Genomic DNA, 19234 nt, shown 5'->3' with positions numbered 1-19234 from the left:
AGGCCTCCCACTTTTTAAGGAGGCAGAGGGTGGAGAAGGTGGGGAGAGTCCTGCCCCTCATCAACATGTCTGCCAACGAGCCATCACGTGGACCTGCCGCCCCGCACAGACATGGCCGCGCTCCGCCGGCGAAGATTGGCTACAGCCCATAGCCCCATTGGGCAGTTATAAAACAAGGAGGAGCCCGTCCCCACCTTGTTCGCGCACAGCGCTCGCGGCACCGACTGGGGGGCGGGACCGCAGCGGCGGCTGGGGAGGCACGGCCTTCCGTGATTGGCGGAGAGCGGTGGGCCGTCACGTGGCCCGGGGCGCTTTTGTTTGCGGAAGTGGAAGGAAGTAGAAGTGCTGAGTAAGCCGAGGTGAGTGACGGCGCAGGGGAGGCGGGGCCTGGGGGGCCCTTCCCAAACTTCCTCTGCGCCCCAGACTTCGTGGTCTCTACCCGGTCCCTGCATGGAACTCCCTCATGTTCCCACATTCATGTCCTCCATTGACTCTTGTGTGACCCCTGAGTACACCCAGATTCCGCCCTTTGATCCCCCAGCGTTCCTAACTCCCATCCCGTGACCCCGTTTGTGTCATCTCGAACTTGTGTCCCCCACCCCAGGGACCCCAGCTTCAGTCTTGGGTTTCCCGTCAGTCCCTGTGTCTCCCCTGTGTGTCTCCCCTCTATCCTTAACTTCATGCGTGATCCTCCATCTCAGTGCCGCGCAGTGGCCCGTGTTCACTCTGGCCCCACTGATGGTACCCAGCTTCCTTCCTGTGCCTTTCTAAGTGCCCCAGATTTTTCTGCCTCTCTATTCCCATTTGATCCCCACTTCATACCCATTCACTTCACATCCATTTGCCTCCCTTGTTCCCCATTTCTAACTCCCTACCTCTTCTCCCTGCTTTTTGTCTCATGTACCTCCATATTTCATCTGTGCCATGCCTGCTCCCCACCATGCTCCCTCCTTCCCCATGGCGTCCTCACCCTAGAGTCTGCCAACCGCCTAATAATCCTCTACACCTCCTGCTCCCACAGATGACCTGGAAGCTGGTCGTGACAGGGTGTGTGTGACCCATGTGACCATGTGACTGGGACAGGCAGGCCGTGGGTGTGGGAGAGGCAGGGCACAGGGCTCAGGGATCTGTGCCCATTTTTTAAATGGACTACCAAACAAATACCTTCCCTTCCCCTAAGCTTCTTTCCTTCACCTGCCTCTTACCCGCCCAACAGGATGTTAGGCTGGTTTGGTTTGGCAACAGATGCTCCACCCTTGGGCTGAATGCAGTGTTTTTGTTACTGTCTCTGCCTCAAAATGTTCCTGGAGTTTGGAGGAGGCTATTTTCTATCCAAGTCTCAGTTTCCTCATCTGTGACGGGGATTGTATTTCCTGCCCTCAGAAGGCTGCTGGGAGGTTCAAGTTTTGAGATAATGTAGAAGGCAGAGTTTGTAACCAGTTTGGTCCCGTACAAATGCATTGCTATTGTGTCATAGACAGGAAAGGGAAAGGGACAATGAAAAAAACGAGGAGGGAAATACAAGAAGAACGTACATTGTTTTTCACTTAGCCATTTGGCAGTGTGTATTGATCATTCACTATAAGTCAGGCTCTTTTATAGATTATCTTTACCATTCATTCCTCATTTATTTAACATATTGATGGACTGTTTTTACTATGTTCTAAGCTATCCTCGATGTAGCCATGTGATTCTCATTGAACGTAAAGAAGAGAGGGCATGTGAGTTGACTGAGGTTACACCAGTTGGTGAAGGTTGGAGCTAGAATCTGAAAACAGCAGTGACCCTTACACAGCCAGGCAATCTTACAGGCTCTGTATGATTGCCCTGCTGTGTAAGGGTCACTACTGTTGTCTCTGTGCCCAGGATACTTTTTCTCCCTTCCATGGGTTACTTTCTTGTTAGGTGACAATATCCCTAAAAGGGAATTTTCCTTCTCACTCAGCAGAATGACATCAGTGATAGAGAGGAAGGAGGAACGTAAGTGTGTGTGTGTGTGTGTGTGTGTGTGTGTGTGTGTGTACATGTGCTGTAGTGAAGGACAGAGATACCTTGAGTTACAAGATTCACTTTGTAGAGGTTGGCTCCCTGGGAGAACATTTTAATAGTTCCATGCCTTAAATGACTCTTCTCTTTTTTCGTCCGTCCTTGTGTCGTTGGTAATCTCATCCAGTCTCATAGCTTTAAGTACCATCTCTACTCTGACAACTCCCAAGTGTGTATCTCCAGTCCAGTCTAGACCAGTTCAGTCCAGTTCAGTCCAGACCTTTCCTCTGAATCATAGACTCACATATCTAGTTGCCCACGTAACACCTGAAACGTAGGCATTTCAGACTTAAAGATTTAAGAATTCAGCTCCGCCATCCCTTCCCCACCCCCAACCCAAACCTGTCCCTCCCCCTCACTTTCCCATTTGTAGGACAGGCAATATTCTTCCATTGGCTCAGGCCAAAGCTGTGACATTATCCCTGATGCCTGTACATTCCACATCCAGCCAGAGCGATCTGTTGAAATGTCACTCCCTTTGCTCCAAGCCCTGCAATGGCTTCTCCTCTCGCCGTACGTGCCCCTCCCCCTCATCGCTCTCTGCGACCTCACAGGCTTCTTTGCTGTTCTTGGAATTCACCAGGCATGCTCCAGCCCCTGGATCTTTACTCTCCCGTCTGCCTAGAAAACTCTTCACCTAGATATCTATATGAGTTTTGCCCTCAGTTCCTTTATGTCTTTATTCAAGATCAAGTTCTTGGTGAGGACGATCCTGTTCACCCTATTTAAAATTGTAGTCTCCACCTGGATATGAGGTCTGACAACTCAGTTCGCGAACTCATTAAGTGCTACAAACCTCATTGCTGAATATCACTACGGTCACCTTCAAAGTACTCCCCTTGGGAAACTGTGCCAGCGCCTAGTCCACCCTTCAGAGCAATTTTGGAACTTTCTGGAATGGCCATCAGAGCTGTCGTCGTATTACTGTCGATGTCCTGAATGTCATCAAAATGTCTTCTTTTCAGTATTTCCTTTATCTTCGGGGAAAGAAAGAAGTCACTGGGGGCCAGATCAGGTGAGTAGGGAGGGTGTTCCAAGAGTTATTTGTTTACTGACTAAAAACTCCCTCACAGACAGTGCCATGTGAGCTGGTGCATTGTCGTGATGCAAGAGCCATGGATTGTTGGCAGAAAGTTCAGGTCGTTTTCGTGTAACTTTTTCACAGACTTTTCAGCGCTTCCAAATAGCTTGGTTAACTGTTTCTCCAGTTGTTACACATTCATAATGAATAATCCCTCCGATATCAAAAAGGTCAGCAACAGCATTGCAACAAGTTCGCGAACTTAATTGTCACACTTCTTATTTCCTATCTTCTCTGTTTTTTCTCCTTAGCAACTAATCAGCATCGAAAACCTATGTATATATTTTGCCTATTTATCTTTATTATTTGTAGCCCTTTCTAAAATACAAGTTTTAGGAGGGCAGGGATTTTTTCTGTCTTGTTCACCAGGGACAGAGACCACCAGGTCCTTAGTAAATATTTGTAGAGTGAAGCATAAAATGGCCATGCCACCAGCCCAAAGAGCTCTTAAAGTTATCGGTGTGCCTGGCCTTGGAAGCTCCTACAACACTTCTGGGGAAGTTTGCTTTCAGCTGTGGTCCAGCCAAGCAGAGTGAATGAGAGACACCTTTTCCTTTTGTTGATCTGGTGCATATGAAGGGCTGCAGTTTTAGATGAGGGCCTTAGCTTTTGGAGGACTTTTTTGGAGGACAGGGAAAACCGAGCCTTGCTCAGCCACTTTCCGTGCAGACTTTCTCCTAAAGGCAGTCTGAGGGTTATGAGCTGGCTCTCTGGATTCCACTAACTACTTGGGTTTAGATCTGGCAAATTACATAACCTCCCGTGCCTCAGTTTCCTGGGTGTAACATAGGAGAAGTGTACCTTCTTATGAGTGTCTTGAGGATTAAATATGGTAATTATCTCAAAGACTTGGTGAGGCACTCAGTGGGTGTTGAATGAATGCAGCAGTGTTGTGGGGTGTAAGGTGATGGGAGCGAGCTGTACACCCCCATTCCTCACTTGCTTAGCAAAGAGTTGGGACGAGCTGGGGTCAGAGTGAACATTCGGAGGGATGTGTTGGTTTGGATGCAGCCTTGGAGGTCCAGAGGCTCAGACGGGAGGTGGAAATGACATTTGACTTGACCTGTACTTTCATTCGGTCTTTCCTCCTGCACTAATTGAGCACCTACTGCCCAGTGCAGTTCGGGAGTGTGAGGAAGGAGGCAGGAGTCCAGCTGCCAAGCAACACCGCCCATTTCCTCTCTCTGGGCCTCTGTTTCCCCATATTCCTCCCAAATGCACCCTCCCTCGTGGACCGGCATTTTGTGAGCTTCAAGGCAGCTAGCAGATGTGAAAACTCCCTGCCAACTGTAAAGCATGGTGGCCTTGTGACAGGATGTAGGGCTGTGTGTGGAGATGCGCTCACGTGCTGAGAGGTGCAGGAAGGAGGTTCATGGTGGGCAGCACGGACCCCGTGTCCTTGCCTGTCCTGCCAGAGCAGTGGACTGGGGACACATTGGCTGCACAGGCGTGTGGTGCTGTCCTGTGCCTCTTGTTCCAATCACGGGACATCCTGTCGTAAGCAGCCAGGTTGAGCAGCTCTGCCTGTGCTCCCAGAATCCCCACGTGGCCAGGCCTGTGAGATCAGCTTCCTGCCTGGCGGCCTGGAGCCTGTCACGCACCTGCCTCGCAGGCAGCCGTTCCGTCTCTCTGGCCAGGCTTCTTCAAGAAGGAAGCAGAAGGCTTGAAGACTTTTCCTGCTTGGAGTATGAATGAGCTCAGCTTCACGCACCCTGGTGCCATATAAAGCTGAGCTTGCCAGACCAAAGCTCAGTGCCACTCTGGGAGCCCAGCAGGTGCCCGATAGAGGTTTCCCTGGCGTAGGGGTGAGTGCCCCCTGAGCCTTCCTGTTGTGGTGATGAGCTCGGCGGGCAGCTCAGAGTGGGTAAAGAATAGGGTGTGTGGTCTGTTACCTCCTGCGTGGCAATTTGAGAGGCAGGAGGGGGTCCCTCAGAGGTGGGCGGTGGTAGCTTCCAGTTGGCTCATACACTTGTTCTTATGCACCCAAACATTGATTAAATACCTACTGCAAGTCAGGATCAGCACGCGAGGTGCTTGGATGAACACATAAAAGGGAGCTGGGCAGGTAGCCCAAGCCCTCAGTCACCTTCTCATCGTCACAAGTGCTGCAGTGGGGTGTGCAGTGGGCGGTGCGGGGTACAGAGAAAGGAGCTTGGACACTCAGGGCTGAGAGGAGGGGAGACACAGTATGGTCCTTAGAGGAAGTGGTGTGTGAACCGAGTCTTGAAGGACCAGAAGGATCGTTTATTTGTCTGCCAGTCCTTTGTTGAGAGCATCCTCCGAGACAGAAAGGATGGGCGAGGGGTGGGGAGCATGCGTGCAGGGACACAGGCCCGAGTGTGGCCTGCTCCAGGAGGTTTCGGTGGCTGGAGGGGTAGGCGGGGCCAGCTCACGTGGAAGCTTGTATCCTTTCCCTGGACGGTGATGTGGAGCCACTGGACACGTGCAAGCAGAGGGGACATGAAATGAATGGGGTGGACCTGGCTGTGATGGGGTGTTTGTATGGAAAAGGCTGTAGTGGGAGCTGGAAGGGAGAGCGTGGCAGGAGAGCAGATCTAGTGCTCTGTGTGCAGAGGTCCTGGCAGGGATGCGGGAGGGCATTCCAGGTCCGACAGGTTAGGAAGTGTCCCCTTTCATTCGGGAAGCAGTTTTCACATATAACTGTCCAGAGTAGGAGGAGAGCGTGCGGGCCCAGGGCCCGGTGGCTTTGTACTTCCTCTCTTGCCTGAGACCTGTCACGATCCTTCAGGGAATTCATGGCTGAGGAGGAACCAGATATTTGGGACTAATCGCCCAAGTGCCCCCCTCCTCTGTGCTTCTCGAGCTTGTGTCCTCGTCTATAAACTAGGGATAAAGAACCTACTTCATAGGGTGGTTATGAGCAAGGCTGGCATAACAGATGCTGGACAAATGACTCCATGGTGACCAGGATTCATGCTGACCGCAGCAGTAACCATTGCCCCACCCCCCACCCCCACCACATGCTGCCCAGTCCCAATGAAAATGCTTGTTGTTCCCAGATGGGTCACACAGGCTCCTGTTTCCATACCTATCCATACGTTCTTGTCGGCTCCATCTGCTGGGAAGGCCTCTACCCTGTCCCCACTTCAGAATTCAGCTCAAGAGTCACCTCCTCCAGCCATCCTTCCCCGACTCTTCTCCCCAAGGGATTCTGCACTTTTTGAGACAGTGACTGGGCTTGGGTCCCCCTGTGGCCACTCATTGTATGAACCCAACTACCGTATTTCCCTGAAAATAAGACCTAACTGGACAATCAGCTCTAATGTGTCTTTTGGAGCAAAAGTTAATATAAGGCCCGGTATTATTATATTATATTATATTATATTATATTATATTATATTATATTATATTATATTATATTATATTATATTATATTATATTATTATATTATTATATTATTATATTATTATATTATAAAGACCGGGTCTTATGTTATGTTTTGCTCCAAAAGGCACATTAGAGCTGATTGACCGGTTAGGTCTTATTTTCAGGGAAACACGGTAGCTACTTCCAGGAAATTCCCCCAGAATTCTACTTGTTCGTTCCAATCACCCTCTGATCCCAGTAAGGTTTTTCTATTTGTGTGTTTTCTTTTTGGATGGATATCCACATGTCCCTCTTAAATTGACCTTTGAACACCCACAATGTAAGGCCTCTTTTGGTCTCAGTTTCTTTATCTCTGAAATGGGCGTAATATTGCTTGTCTTTCCTGCCTTATAGCTCTTCCAGGGTTGCATCACACCCAGAATCCCCTGGAAGTCTTCCCTGAAGGAACCAAGCCAGTAAACTGGGCCTTTGACAGGGGGCAGGGGAGGAAAACTAAGGAGAACAGTCCCCAGATACCCAGCCTCCCTGTAGGAGAGACAGAATTGATGCCTGGAAATTGCCTGGAGTGAAGAGGCAGAACTGTCCCCATTGCCATCACCACAGAAGCGCTTAGGTTTCTCTCTTACTGCTTGTGGCATTTGAGAGAGCTGCTTGGAGCAGCCTCAGGTGCCCAGGAGCATGTGGTCCCTGCAGGGAGCGAGCCCAGGTGAGGAGTGAGCAAAAACAGTTGTCAGTAGGTGAAAGCAAATGTTGACACTGGGGAGGTCAAAGGGCAAGCAGCTGTGAGAAGGGAGAGGAAGTGAGGCGATGGAGTCGCTGCTGTGAGAGACCTTACAGCTTTGGAACGGCAGCCCGCCCCACCGCCCAGCGCCCAGCATCCTCCCCCTGCAGCTGTGCTGGAAAAAAACCTGGGCTTTGAGGTCATAGGTGGTGGGGACAGGAGGAAGGTGACAGAAAGGAGAAGGAAGCACAAGCATGCGCTCTTTACTCCACGCTTGTCACTTTCCCCGTTGGCCTGTTATGATTGTTCCAGGATGTGGCCTGGTGGTTTTAATTTCCTTTCTTCTACCTCGTGACAACAATGGCCACTGTTTGTGTGCCCACAGTTGGCCAGCATCCTGGACACTTTCCCTACATTGTGTCATTTCATCCTCACACCAGCCTGGAAGGCGGGAAGACAGCCAGCACTCCTGTCAGTGGCCGGGCTTCTGTCAGTGTAGGAAGGGACCCCTGCCACCAGCTCCAGGACCCTGAGGATGGTGTCTTTCCTCTGGGGCGGGGTATTTTCCTTGCATCCAGCTGCACCACCCCACCCCACCCCCACTGATTCTCCTCCCCTTAATCCGAGTGGGTGCCCTGGTGCTGGACACTCCTGACTCCCCCACTTCCTGTGAGAACCCTTCCCGGTGCAGCCGGCCTGCCCTCTGGGAAGCATCTGGGCTGCTTTTCTAAGCCAGGCCTCACCCCCACGGGGCCCCCATATTCCCGCCATAGTCCTTGGAGACTCAGCCTGTACTCCTACCTTCTTTAAAAAATATAATCATTTTCCATACTATTTGGAAAATAAGGAAAAGAAAAAATTACCCATAAACCCAATATGCTTATGTACGCTTAGTATTTTGGTATGTTTTCTGTCAGCCTTTCTTTCTTTCTTCCTTCCTTCCTTCCTTCCTTCCTTCCTTCCTTCCTTCCTTCCTTCCTTCCTTCCTTTCTTCTCTGTATAATTTTTACTCAGTTAAATCTGTAAATTGGGTTTTAACAGACTTTCTGGGGGCCAAGCTTTGTGCTAGGGGTGAGTGTACAGAGGTGTAGGACCTGCCTTTAAGAAGCTCAGACTCCAGAGCCCGCCCATCTGGGCTCCAGTCCTCACTCCTGTACCTACTAGCTGTGTGACCTTGGGCATGTTACTGTACCTCTCTGTGCCGCGATTTGCTCACATGTAGAATAACAATGGTAACAGTTCTATAGCGTTAGAGTGGTGGTACGGATAAAATGATTAATATCTGTAAACTGGAACAGGGCCAGAGCACAGAAAGGCACGTGAGTGTGTGGTGGTGTGACCTGTATTAGGAAGCGTATAGTCTGGCAGGAGGATCAGGGCTTTTCCAGACAGAAAACGCGAGAAAGGACATTCCAGATAGACAAATCATCGTGGCCAGGCCAGCAGGTACGAAACAGCATTGCTTTCTGGACTCGAGCGTGGTTTGGAGCTGACAAGGGGGACGAGCCGCGAGAGGCTGCGCGGGTCGCAGGGGCTCCCCAGGTGTGTTTGCAGCCCACAGACGGCACAGGCAGCGTCGGGACTCCCTGCCACGGAGCCCGTAACAGAATGCCAGTGCTTTCCCTGAGTTGTTAACATCGCAGTCACAGCTTTTCATGACCACGGTGTCTCTGGGGTAATCGTATCATCTTACAATTCCCCTCGTGTTGGGGATTGAAGTTGCTTCTATTTCTGTGTCTAAACAGAAGTCATTATAGTGCACACTGACATTCCTGCTTGTTTTCCATTTCGGGGGGTTCTTTTCCTGGGACCGATTTCCACACCTTCCCCTCTCTCCTGGCTATGGGGAGGGGTGCAGACACCCCAGCTCTTCTGTCCTTACAGTTTCTGAGGACAGAAGAAAGAAGGAACTTGGCACAGGTCTAAGCCTTCACACAAATGTTCTCATTTTATCCTCACAGCGCACAAGAAGGGAGCATTGTCCTCATTCTCAAGGTGGAGAACAGGCTCACAGTCTGTTCACACCACATCTTACTACTAATCATAAAGGAAGGATGTTACAAAGCTTTGGCATGGTTATCTAGCCTCTGTAAAAAGGGGGTGATTGAAGTAAAGACAGCTAATGTTTATTGAATATTTACTGTCTGCCGGGTTCTATTAGGTACTGTTATGGTCCCCATTTAACACATGAGGAAACTGAGGATCAGAGAGGTTAAGTAACTTGCCCAAGGCCACACAGCTGGTAAGTGGTGAGGCCAGGATTTGGACACAGTTTTGCTCCAGAGCTGTACTGTGTGCTCAGTGCCTCTGCCTGGTGGTTTTGGGAAAATTAAATGAGACAGTGATGTGCCTGCTTAGCTCAGGGCCTACTACCTCATTAGCACTCAGTACCCGTCTCCTGATGTAATTATCATTATCAACCTTGACTCCCTGTTGATTAAATGAGGCCTCTTGTTCCTTTTATCCCCAAGTTTGATCCACTCTCCCCCAGGGCGCCCACTCTTCCACTCTTTGTCCTCAGTGTCTGACCTGCTCTCTTGCAGGTGAAGTTCTGGCACAGAGGCAGAGGGTGGCCTCCAGCTGTCACCTGACTTTGATGGCACTGCCTTAGGAAGGCAGCGTGCTTTCTGGGAACCCAGGAAATAACAAGACTCTAATTCTGTCATCCAAACTGGGGACAGTTGCCATAGCAGAAACTGTGACCCTGTGAATATGAAACGTAAAATTTCCACCCAAACACGTGTTTACTGTTCCTAGTCTTTTCACTCATATTCATTTCCGCGGGACTGGGTTTTGTGTTCCCTCCGAGCTCCTTGGGAAACCAGTGTAGCAGGTATCAAAGGCTTTAGACAAATGCCTTCAGTTCTCCTGCCCCCGATGCAGTGTGAGATGATCCTGGTCTCCTCGTGGTTTCGACTGGAGAGGGACACTGGCTTTGTTTTTGGAGCTGAAATGACCCCTACCAAGCTCTTTGAGTACCAAAAAGTTGACTCCACACCTTACGCAGGGAGAAGCCCTCCATTTGCCCAGGGCAGGATCCGCTGTAACACCCGTTCCTTTGATCACTACAGCTCCACACTACAGATGAGGAAACTGAGTCTCTGTTGGGGAAACTGGGTCAGGGAGCAGGACAGTCTGGTCACCTGTGCACAGTGGCAGCTCTGCAATTCCCAGCAGACCGTACCTCCCACTCAGTGCCGTTTCTCTCTCTTTCCCCTCCTTTTCAGGTCCCTCCAGGCCCAGAATCAGGGGGACCGGGCGGGTGGGGAGTGATCTGGGTGCCTGGGCGGAAGCCACTGTCCTTGGTGAGGTGGGCATGGCAGACCCCGCCCCGCTGACCAGAGACCCTGTTTTCTTCCAGACTGAGGGGGAAGGCAGTGGGGCGTCCCCCCCAGCCCCACGGAAAATGCAGTTCTTCGGCCGCCTGGTCAACACCCTCAGTAGCGTCAGCAACCTGTTCTCGAACCCGTTCCGGGTGAAGGAAGTGGTGATGGCCGACTACACCTCGAGTGTCCGGGTTCGGGAGGAAGGTCCGCTGATTCTGTTCCAGAATGCTTCCAGTCGCACCTGGGACTGCGTCCTGGTCAACCCCACGAACTCGCAGAGTGGATTCCGGTGGGTGATGATCAGCTGCGACACACAAGTCTTTCTTTTGACTCTTCCCAGGTCTCCGACTGGAGATTCCTTGGCTGAGAAGCAGCTTCTTTGGGTCGACATATGAGGGGTCAGGAGGGGGATGGGAGAGGGCACTGCTCTTGAGTGGAGGGAGGGGTTTGCTAGACTCTACCCCTGGCCCCCCAGCGTCCCGGCAGTGGGGGGCACGGGGATAGCACACCGGGCTGTTTCCTGCCCCAAGGGTTAACCCATGCAGATAGAGGGAAGGACGAAGGCGGGGAAGCTGAGAAGGTAAGGCCCAGGAACCCCCTGGAGCCCTGGACCTGTGAGGGCATTACATCCTTTTAGGGACTGGCAAGGTGTGTCCAGGAGCCTTTAAGGTCTGACAGCTGTCACTGCTCAGGGTCTCCTGTGCGCTAGAAGTGAAGGGTAGGAAGCCAAGTGTAGGGCTTTGGGAAAAGGGAAGAGGAGTGGCGAGGGCCCCAAAATACAGGGTCCAGAGGAGCTTGGGCTCCTGCAGGTTGGCTTTGAGTTGGGGCAGTACTGAGAGCCCCCTTTTCTGTTTGTTCATACATCTGACTCGCCCATCATCCATCCATCCAGTCAGCATGCACTGAGCACCTCCAGTGTCTCTGGAGTCTTGGGCCCCGGGCCAGGCCCAGTTGGTGCTGTGAGATGACGAAACATGCTCTGTGCCTTTAAGGAACCTGCAGTCCTTGGGGGAGGCCACCTGCAAACCAGGTAGTACCCAGTGAGGAGAGCTGACAGAGGTGGGGACACAAGGCGGCGATCACTTCCTGCGGGCTCCTGTGTCTGGAAGAATGGGTAGGACGAAGTGGAAAAGGTTGTCCCACATCTGCAGAGGCATGGAGGAGGGAACCTGCAGGCAGATGGCTCTGCCTGGGTCCTGGGTGCGGTAGGGCTTTGGTGACAAGCCAGGCTGGAGGGCACCTCACAATCATTCTGACTGAGGAGATATGGCAGCAGGAATCTGAGAAGGTGGCAACTGGGGCCTCAGGGTCCAGCCACCGGGAGAAGAGCAAGGCAGGGTATCAGGACCCCAGCCCATGAGGTGAGAATTCAGGACCTGGCTCCCCAGGGAAATGGAGGCAGAGGCCTTGGGCAAAGAATGCAGTCCAATGGCCAGGTTTAACACAGCAGGACTAGTCCAAACCGGGCGCAGATGGGCCTGAGCTGACAGCCCTCTTGCTCGCCTTGTTCAGAAGAGGACAGGCTTCCGCCTGCAGCTCCAGAACCCTTCCACAGGCCTGCAGCTGAGGGCTGCTGTTCTGGAATGCACAGCTGACCAGGGAAATGGGTCCCTCCTGGGACGGCCACTCATCCTTACCTTTGAGGTGCCCTGCCCTGGGGGCTCCATATTCTCCACATGCAAATCACCACCAAGTCCTATTATAAATATCCCTTGACAGGATTCCAGATTTGTCTCAGGAAGCTTGAGCCCCACTATGGGCAGACTTCCATCCGAGGGGGTTAAACCATTTGTCAACAGTTTATTAACCACACCTGTACTACTACTGCCTTTGATTGGGTGGCACCTCATAGATGACAGTCCTTTCACGTGTGGTATATTGTTAGTACGTCCTCCAGCGACCCGTTGAGGTAAGCAAGGAAGGCAGTATCCCATTTTATGGATGAGAAAACTGAGGCTCAGGGATGAGAAATGATTCATGCAGGGTTACACAGGAAGCAGTGAAGAAGCAGAATCTGTGTCTTCTGGTTTCTAATCCATTTCTCTTTCTGTGCTACTCTGTTATGTCCACGTTTTTAGATAAGATAAGGAGCATTATTGGGTGGGGTTTCAAGCTAAGCTCATATCTCCTCTTGGAATCCCTGACATTCCTCACCTGGCTCTGGAGTCTGCTCTTCCCTCTAATCTGCTCCCACACAAGCACTTCCACGTCAGCAAATGGCATCACCATCCATACGGGGTTGTGCAATCCAGACACCCAGGGGTGATCCTTAATTCCTTGGCCTCCCGCACCCCCAGATCTGGGTTCTTACTGAGTTCTGTCAGGTCCTCCTCCCTCGTACCAGAGGTGCCAAAAAAATGTATACACATTTTAAGACATGTTATCTATGTTCAAGCAGTAGTTCACCGTAATCAGAAGTATTTGGACACTGATGGGAACCACTCTGAGCACCTCTTGTAATTGCAGAAGTCAAACATGACTTGTATTCATCTTTTGTTATCGGTGTATATTGAGTATTACAATTTTAATACAGTTTTCCTTGCTTAAAATGTGTATACATTTTTTTGGCCCCCTCTGTATAGCTTGAGTCTGCTGCTTCTTTATCAGTGACAATTAGGTTCAGCTTGAGCTATAGAAGGCCCAACATGATAGTGGCTAAAGAGGACCAAATTTAAGTTTTCTCCTAAGTGACAGCCACGGCAGGTCGGGCTGGTGTGACAGCTCTGCCCCTCAGAGTCATCAGGGGCCCCGGCTCCTGTGTTGTTGCTCCCCAACGTGTGGCCTCCATTCTCTAGGTCACCACATGATCCCAGGTCCAGCCATCACAGCCACCTTTCCAGGCAGCAGAAAAGTGGAAGGGCAGGGTGAAGGCCATGCTCCTTCTCTTCTGGGACACTTCTTAGAAATGGCGCACATGCCTTCCACTGAAATCCCATTGGCCACGTGGTCAAAACGAACCACAAGGGAGTCTGGGAAGGGTAGCCTGTATTACAGCCACATGCCAATCCCGAATCAGGGGTGCTCTTACTCTGCATGTTGCTGCTGGCTCTCTTTCCGGGCCATGGTCATGTCGTAGGTGGACCCTTGCTCCCTGCCTCCTAGCCTGTTGCTCTACCTGCAGTCTTGCTCTCCTCCCATCCTCTTGCAAGCTGCTGTCAGAATCATCTTTCTAGAGGGCCGATCTCACTCCCCTGCTTAACTCTTCGAGGGCTTTCTGTTTCCTTAACATATCAGCTGATTAGCATGGCTTGAAAGGACCCCTGCTGGGGCCTCGCCTCTCCCTCTGGTCTCAACTCTGGCCACCTTGTGTTCCTGGCCTTGGCCCAGACTCTTGCCTCGTCCTGACTCTTGCCTCGGCCTGGAACACTTTCCCCTTCTCCAGCCTCCTGTCTGCTTGCCCTTCCCCAGCCTTCAGGCCAGAGTTGGTGCTTCTGCTGTGTATCCCCATAGCACCCCATCTGTGTGCTCAGTAGACCGCCTTCCTGGTGACCACAGACCTATGAGGGTAGGGGCTGGGTCTGTCCTGTTCATCCCCGTATGACAATCCCGCACCCAGCAGGGTGCCCGGCACATGTCAGGTTTGTGAGCTGAATGTGATATGTTTACTGAGGGCCGCTGTGTGCCAGGCCCTCTGTCAGAGCTGGGAGACTGTGGGATTCAGGGGCGTTGAGGGGGAGAGCTGGCCTGTGGTGTGCCCGGGAGTGAGGGTGGGCTCAGGGCGCTGTGCCAGAGCCCTGGGGTTCTCACTGGGGGTGGGCATTGCAGGGGTCTCCCCACTGCTCTGGCACCCTGTAGTTTGTAGAGAGTATACCAGACGTCCTCTTCAGGGGCTGAGGCTCTGTCCTTTCAATGTCTCCTCCTTTACCTGCTGGAGAGCTTGTAACTGTCCCTGCGTGCTTAAGTAAGGCGTTAGAGGTAGATGTCACGGTCGGTCCTGCTTCCAGCCTAAGTCCAGGCAGAGGTGTTCCTGTCGCCCTGTAGCTGCTGTTAGCTGGCAGGCATAGCTTCAGGATGGGGGGCGCGAATTGGGATCTTCTGAGTCCCCAGGTTTTATTCCAGGTGAGTCCCACAGCACCTCTCCTGGGTGAACAGATTGGACCCTGGCTGCTGCAGAGGGCAACAACTATAATGGTGGTATCTGTGGATAATTAGCGCGTCCCACATGGGAGGACCCTCGCAGTGGTAATTTCCTTTATCCCCATAACGACCTCAGGAGGGGTCATTCCTGACCCCGTCTTATAGAGGAGACATGGCTCAAAGAGTTGAAGGAATCTGCCCAGCATCACACAGCTGGTCAGTAAGAGCCAGCATTCAGTCCCAGGCGCTCTGGCTCCAGAACCCACCTCCTCCTTTTTAATCTGCCAGGGCCGCTTGGCTGTGTGGCCAGCTGGCTGGGGCTCAGCTCACCTGGGCGCTCCCTGATATATGGTCCAGGGCCCTGGCTCGTCTGCTGTGAGCCCCAGGGCGGTCACCTGTAGCATTGCTGTGTACATTATAATAACGTCCATACTTGTGTTCCTGGTACAAATTAATCATTGACTGCTGACATTTACTGTGACAGATGATATTTGATGGAACCCGCCAGCCCTCACTGGTATCTCAGCAGAAGCAGGGCCGCATTTCCCAGGAATCCTGGGAGGAACCATCCAAGCATGTGGGACGTGTGGTCTTCACTTCTCAAAAGGGGGCTGACTTTTAAAGCCCCCTGCAGTTCTGCCCCGGGACTTTGTTATGAGACTGCCTGTCAGGAAACCTCCGACGAGCTGAGTGGCCCGTGTCCTGGCCACATACCCTGTGATTTGCTCACTCACCCATTTATCTCGCCCACTGCCCATCGTCACCGAGCAGAATAGAATACGACAGACAGGTGTCTACCACCAGGAGGTCAGGCACTAGCCAGCAAAGGTGGATGTGTACCCGGCATTCAGTGGGATAAATTTCTAATGGCCTCATGTAAGGAAGACTCTTAGGTTCCTGGAACAGACTCACCCCTGTCCACTTCTTTCTCTGCCCTTGCTTTCCCCTCTGAATGCTCTGCCTCTACTCCTTTGCCTGACTCACGGTCCCTGCTCTGTGAGCCTGTATTCACCCCTCTGTGCTACCTGAGCACTGTTCTGTGTGCACACCTGTCTCCCGCAACAGACTGCAGAGCTCCTAAGAGACAGGGCCTGGCTCTGAGTCCTTTCCCATAACGCCCAGTGTAGAGCTGGCACCCTGTAGGTGCACGGCAAGTACTTGTTGACTGGATGAATGAATCCATGACCATTGGATGTGGGCTTGACGAGGGAGATTGGGAAAGGCCTCTCGGGTAGGTGGGTTAGAGGTGGACCTTAAAGAGGGTGGAAGATTTCAGCAGAAGACTGCGAGATAGGACACTGCGGGGCGAGGGCTGTCAGAGGCAAAGGCACGGAGGAGAAGCAGTGGGGAAGGGCCTGTGCTCTGCTCCGAAACTGGAGAGTTAGAAACCCCTCTAGCCCAATGCTGCTTGGCCGTTTTTTGGTCCAGGATTCCCTTGAGAATTCCAGGGGACCTTCTCTTCCCCCAAATGCACATTCACACGTCGGCATGCCCTTTCACGAGGTTTGCTGACCCCCAGAGGCTCATCCTCAGGCTGCTCCCCCCCAGGCAGAGGCTTTGCAGAGCTGACGCCAGGCAGCTTCAATCTGGGGGATCAGTTTGACAAGAGCCAAGACACAGCTCCCACCCCAGTCTTCTCGATCCTCAGCCTTTTCTCTGGATCTTTCCCTCTTTGCTCTGACCCACACCTGGCCCTCCCTGAGGACACTACCTCCTCTATAGGCCTCGCGAGAGTTTTCTCCCCCAGTCTTTTCCCCACTGGGCCTGGAGGTGGGCCAGGGTCCTCCTCACCTCTCAGACTTGAATCCTGTCTCATCCTATGAAACCCCCGCCCCCGGTCTCTCCTGGTGGCAGACATCTGCAACCCTAGGGCACCCCCACGTCCTCAAGATGTGAGCCCCTGGCTCAGCTCCCTCTCCGCATCACTAACTCCTGTCAGACTCTTGGTGACTAATATGCACAGGGTGCCCCTCCTCACACCCAGGGCTATTGGTGCCTGGCCCCTCCGGGTCCACAGGGCCATTCCCTGACTGTGTCATCACCAGTAACAGCAGCTCTGCCATAAATACAAGTTTCAAGCATCTGACTTTCCAATCTCTGCCTCCTGTCTTCCAGCTCCTTCTCTCTAGTCCTCTGAATGCCAAGTTCTTCTGTCCCCGCAGACCACAGACTCATCCTACCACCTTTTAACGTCCCCATCCCTTTCATGGACGTCACTTCCTACCCAGCTTCAACACCGTGGTCCGTCATTATAATCACACCCTTGCGTACACTCTCTGCTTTCTTGTTGCTCTCTCTCCATCATGTTTGCTTGGCAAAACCCCGACACTAGTTAATTGCAATTCTCCACCATGGCTAAAGGAACGCTCCTTCACGCCGACTGGCCTCACTTTCAAATCAGCATGAGCTTCATGTGAGCCTGTGTGGCCGTCCTGCATTTCTCCGTTCATCTGTCCCTAGCTGTCCTGCAAGGCATGCCTTGTCGTCAGTCCTCCACCTCCAGCCCCTCCTGTCCAGGCTTACCCTCAGCTGATGATCTGGCTTCTATCTCACAGAACTCAACAAAAACCAGAAGAGAAGAGGACCACGACAATCTCTCTACCCCTTGCCCCGCGCCTGCACCCATGTGCTGGCCCTTCCCTGTCATCTGTAGAGATGTACCATCCATAAGTCTCATTGAGGCCACTCCCCCGTCACGGTCACCATGCCCTCTCCTCCAGTCCAGGACATCATTTCAGCAGTTCTTTCCTCTCTCACCTACACAATTCCCCCTCTTCACTGCATATTTTCCATCACTATACAAATGTGCTTTAAAAAACATCTTTCTTGACTCCACTTTCCCCTCAGGCACTGCCTGTATTCAGCTGTCTTCAATTCCTCTCCTGTTCTCTTCTAAACTTTTTAAAAATAGTGAAGTAGAACACACCTATGGAAAAGTACATACAGCTCAATGATTTATTACAAATAACTCTGTAACTATCACCCATGTCAAGAAGTAGAAAGCTGTAGCACCCTGGAAGCCCCCTTGAGTCCCCTTTCACCAAAGAAAGGTAGCCATCAACCTGATTTTTCTGGTAATTGCTTTTGTGTCTGACTTTGCGCATTGTGTCTGTGATATTTATATGATTTTGTACGTAGCTGTGCCAGTCATTTTCAGTGCAGTAGAATTCCATTGTGTAACTATATCACAATTTTACTTTTTCACTCTAGTGTTGATGGGAATTTGGGTTTCTAGTTTTCTTGGTGCATATATGCATGCATTTCTATTCCGCATCTATCTAGGAATGGAATTGCTGGGTTAAGGCCAGACATAGTCTCAGCTTTAGTGGGTAATTCCTCCTAGCAGCCAGTGAGACTTAGTACTTCACATCCTCTGATACTTAGTATTGCCAGTTTAACACAATTTAGTCTTTCTGTTGGGCGTGTAGTAGTGTGGCTTTAATTTGCAGTTGCCTGATTGCATATGAACTTGAGCACTTTTTGATAAGTTGGTTAACCAGTTGGCAATGCTCTTCGGAGGGGTACCTGCTCAATTCTCTTGAATATTTAAAAAATAAAATGGTTTTTTTTTGTGTAGAATTTCAGCAGGGGTGTTTTGTGCATCTGCAGTCCACATACACACCTTTTGTTAGTTATGTGTGTTGTGGTCACCCACTCAGTGGCTTCCCTTTGTATTTTCTTAATGGTATCTATTGATAAACTAGAGTTCTTTAGTCTTAAGGTAGTTGAATTTACTCATCTTTTTTATGGTTTGCTTTTGTGTACTGTTTAAGAAAGTCTTTATCATGAGGTCAAGAGGAAATTTTTGTATATTATCTTCTAGAAGCTTTATTTATTTTGTCTTTTATAACTGGAATAATATCTACCTGGAATTGATTTTTTTAAAATGTATGGTGTGAAATAGGGCTCAGGTTTCTTTTTTCTTGTTTTTCATCTGGGGATCCAATTTTCCCAGGCCCTTTTATTGCAAACTATTCTTTTCCACTGCTCTAGATTGCCATTTTGGTCATAAATCCGGTATCCCTCTATGAATGGATCCGTTTCTAGTCACTTCTGTTTTTCTTTTCTTGCACCAGTGTCATGCTGTCTTAATTAGTGTTACTTCACAATAAATCTTGATACCATGTTCCCGAAAATAAGACCTACCTGGACATTCAGCTCTAATGCATCTTTTGGAGCAAAAATTAATATAAGACGTGGTGTTATATTATATTGTATTATACTATACTATACTATACTATACTATACTATACTATACTATACTATACTATATTGTATTATATTGTAAAATAAGACCCGGTCTTATATTACTTTTTGCTACAAAAGACGCGTTAGAGTTGATTGTCCAGCTAGGTCTTGTTTTCGGGGAAACATGGTACCTGGTAGAACAAGCTCTCACTTCGATCTTCTCCAAGATTATTTTGGCTATTCTTAGCTCCTTGCATTTTTACAAGAAAAAAAATTCCACACACAAAACAAGCAAACAAACAAAACCTTTTGGTTTAAAGATTTTTATTGGGATTGCACTGATTCTATAGATCATTTGGTGACAATTGACAACTTTATATTATTTAGTCTTCTGATCTAGAAACCTGGAATCCACTCCTGTTTATTTAGGTTTTCTTTAATTACTCC

At 50.6% G+C, this 19234-nt stretch overlaps 1 protein-coding gene across 5 annotated transcripts in view; it reads left to right on the top strand.

Annotated features, from left to right (window-relative positions):
- Nucleotides 1-206: 206 nt before the first annotated feature.
- PLA2G6 (phospholipase A2 group VI) overlaps nucleotides 207-19234 on the top strand; it is a 57191-nt gene continuing 38163 nt past the window's right edge. For 4 of the 5 annotated variants that reach the window (XM_019752978.2, XM_074326393.1, XM_074326392.1 and 1 more), the window contains exons 1-2: nucleotides 207-359; nucleotides 10558-10811. In XM_019752978.2, the coding sequence (XP_019608537.2) occupies nucleotides 10603-10811 (209 nt within the window). In that variant the 5' untranslated portion in view covers nucleotides 207-359; nucleotides 10558-10602. Of the gene's footprint in view, nucleotides 360-10557; nucleotides 10812-19234 lie in introns of those variants that run through there. The other variant, XM_074326394.1, reaches the window with a different exon arrangement.

The sequence above is a fragment of the Rhinolophus sinicus genome, linkage group LG02 (genome assembly GCF_036562045.2).
Source record: "Rhinolophus sinicus isolate RSC01 linkage group LG02, ASM3656204v1, whole genome shotgun sequence".
NCBI lineage: Eukaryota > Metazoa > Chordata > Mammalia > Chiroptera > Rhinolophidae > Rhinolophus > Rhinolophus sinicus.
This window is presented reverse-complemented; position numbering and strand designations above follow the sequence as displayed.